The 1,868-nt window shown below is 39.6% G+C and overlaps 1 protein-coding gene across 1 annotated transcript; it reads left to right on the forward strand.

Moving 5' to 3' along the window:
• Positions 1-275: 275 nt before the first annotated feature.
• On the forward strand, positions 276-1,363 carry LOC138905652 (uncharacterized). The gene is made up of 3 exons (XM_070194175.1): positions 276-626; positions 915-1,145; positions 1,196-1,363. Exons 1-3 carry the CDS (start codon positions 276-278, stop codon positions 1,361-1,363), a joined length of 750 nt encoding a protein of 249 aa, XP_070050276.1.
• The last annotated feature ends 505 nt before the right edge of the window (positions 1,364-1,868 follow it).

Consider the following 1,868-nt stretch of genomic DNA (forward strand, 5'->3'; position numbering starts at 1 on the left):
CAGTTTCATTCAAAAGAGTCCCAAAACATAATAAGTGCCTAGATTGTAGGGAAAGTCACAAACGTCTCCTCAAACTGACTCCCAGGTTGATTAGACCTCTGAACATCCGAACTTCTGTAAAGGTAGTTGTTACCCAATTAAACTTCACCTCTTTAAATTGATTAGGCCTTAATTGTTTCTTAAATTCTTAATTTTCAAGTCATCAAAATTCCCTCTGTTCTCTCTCATCTTCCAAACACACAAATACGCATATTCTCTCATACCCAAACACAGTGATGGCAAACCCTTCTAAGAATTCTTCATCATCACCCAAGGAAACAACAACCACATCATCCATCACACCCTCAATTACACCCACATTTAAGAAAGGAAGGTTCAAGATGCTGGCTCCCAAGGTTGTTACTAGAAAAGAACAAATCAAGAAAATCAATAAGCAGTTGATGGCAAGTCAGGGAGTTAAACCCCAAAAATCTGAAGACTCTTTCAAATCTGCAACTGAGGGAAAAGAAACTGTTTTATCTGAAATAGAGCAGGTAACATCTGGTCCTAAAGTTACATCTGAAGTAACCTCTGAAGCTACCGCAAATCTGGAAACTAGATTTGTTCTCGTAGGAAAAGTGGCTGAGGTAGAGATAGCTGAGACTGAGAAAATGTATGGTAAAAATAAAAGGAGAAAATAAAATGAGAGTGAGGGAGCTCAAGGTGATGTGAGGGGAATGGGACAATGAGTGGTTAAATCTTCACCCACCCCTGTTGGTTTGACCGAAGAAATTAGATTTATTGAAGGAGGGAGTGAGGAATCGACTGGAAAAGAAGAAAGTGTGAAATAAAATGGGGGAGGTGGGTCTGGAGAAGCTATTGAGGGGTTGATTAGATTGGGGAAGAAGGTTTAAGAACTTGTTCCATCTGAGTAGGAACCCCATGAAGACTTACTAAAAAAGGTGTCTGATAGTTACAATCCAAAAAAGAAAATGAGTTCAGGAGTTAGAGTCCCTGGTACTGCTAGGGCAAACAAAAAAAGAAAAGATGCCTCGTCTACCCATGTAGAGACTACAAGAAGTGACAAGAAACAGAGTGAGGCTGAACTGGAAAAGGCTTTAGAAGAAAGTAAGAGAAAAGTTGCTGCTAAGGAAACAAGAAGGCGGGTGAGCCTGTTGAGGAAGTTGAAATTGATGAGATGGACCTGGTTCTTCAGGATGAAGAGGAGGCAGAAGAAATGGAGGTTGTGACTCCAAAGGCAAAGAAGATCAAGACTTCTACAAAGAAGTTTGTTTCAAAAACAAAGTCTGCAAGGCCATCTACCTTGGTCAAAAGAACCAGATCTGACTTGAAATCCAGCAAATTAGAAATAGTGAAAGAATAAGAATGGAGTGGGGAAGAAGAAGAAGAAGAAGAATCTGATGCAGAAAAGGGCAAAATGGTTAAGTCTGGAAAAAGATCCATCTTGAAAGGTAGACTCCATAGGAACTTGGAGGAGGAAGGCATGGTGATGCTGCTGGAAAAATTACAATTCAATGGTCCTTCAGATGGATGGAAAGCTTGCCAGAACTGAGATTGTGGAGTTCATGGCAAATTGTGAGATCAAGAATGGTAGAGTTACCAGTGTAGTGAAGGGGGTGATAATGAGTTTTGATGACAGGGACCAACCGGTGAGCCGGATGGGATTTTTGTTTGCTCATGATCCAGCGTTTTTATTTCTCTTTTTACTTTGTGGATGACTAAGTATCAATGATAATTAACTGTTTTTATGCTCTAACTATTTGTTGATGCTTCTTAGATGGCTAATATCATTATATTGATAAATGATGCTTGACTCCATGATTGAATTTGAAGTAGCCCTAGTGGCCATGAGTGATTTCTATTAAAAC

Source organism: Nicotiana tomentosiformis, chromosome 2, assembly GCF_000390325.3.
Source record: "Nicotiana tomentosiformis chromosome 2, ASM39032v3, whole genome shotgun sequence".
Taxonomy (NCBI): Eukaryota; Viridiplantae; Streptophyta; class Magnoliopsida; order Solanales; family Solanaceae; genus Nicotiana; species Nicotiana tomentosiformis.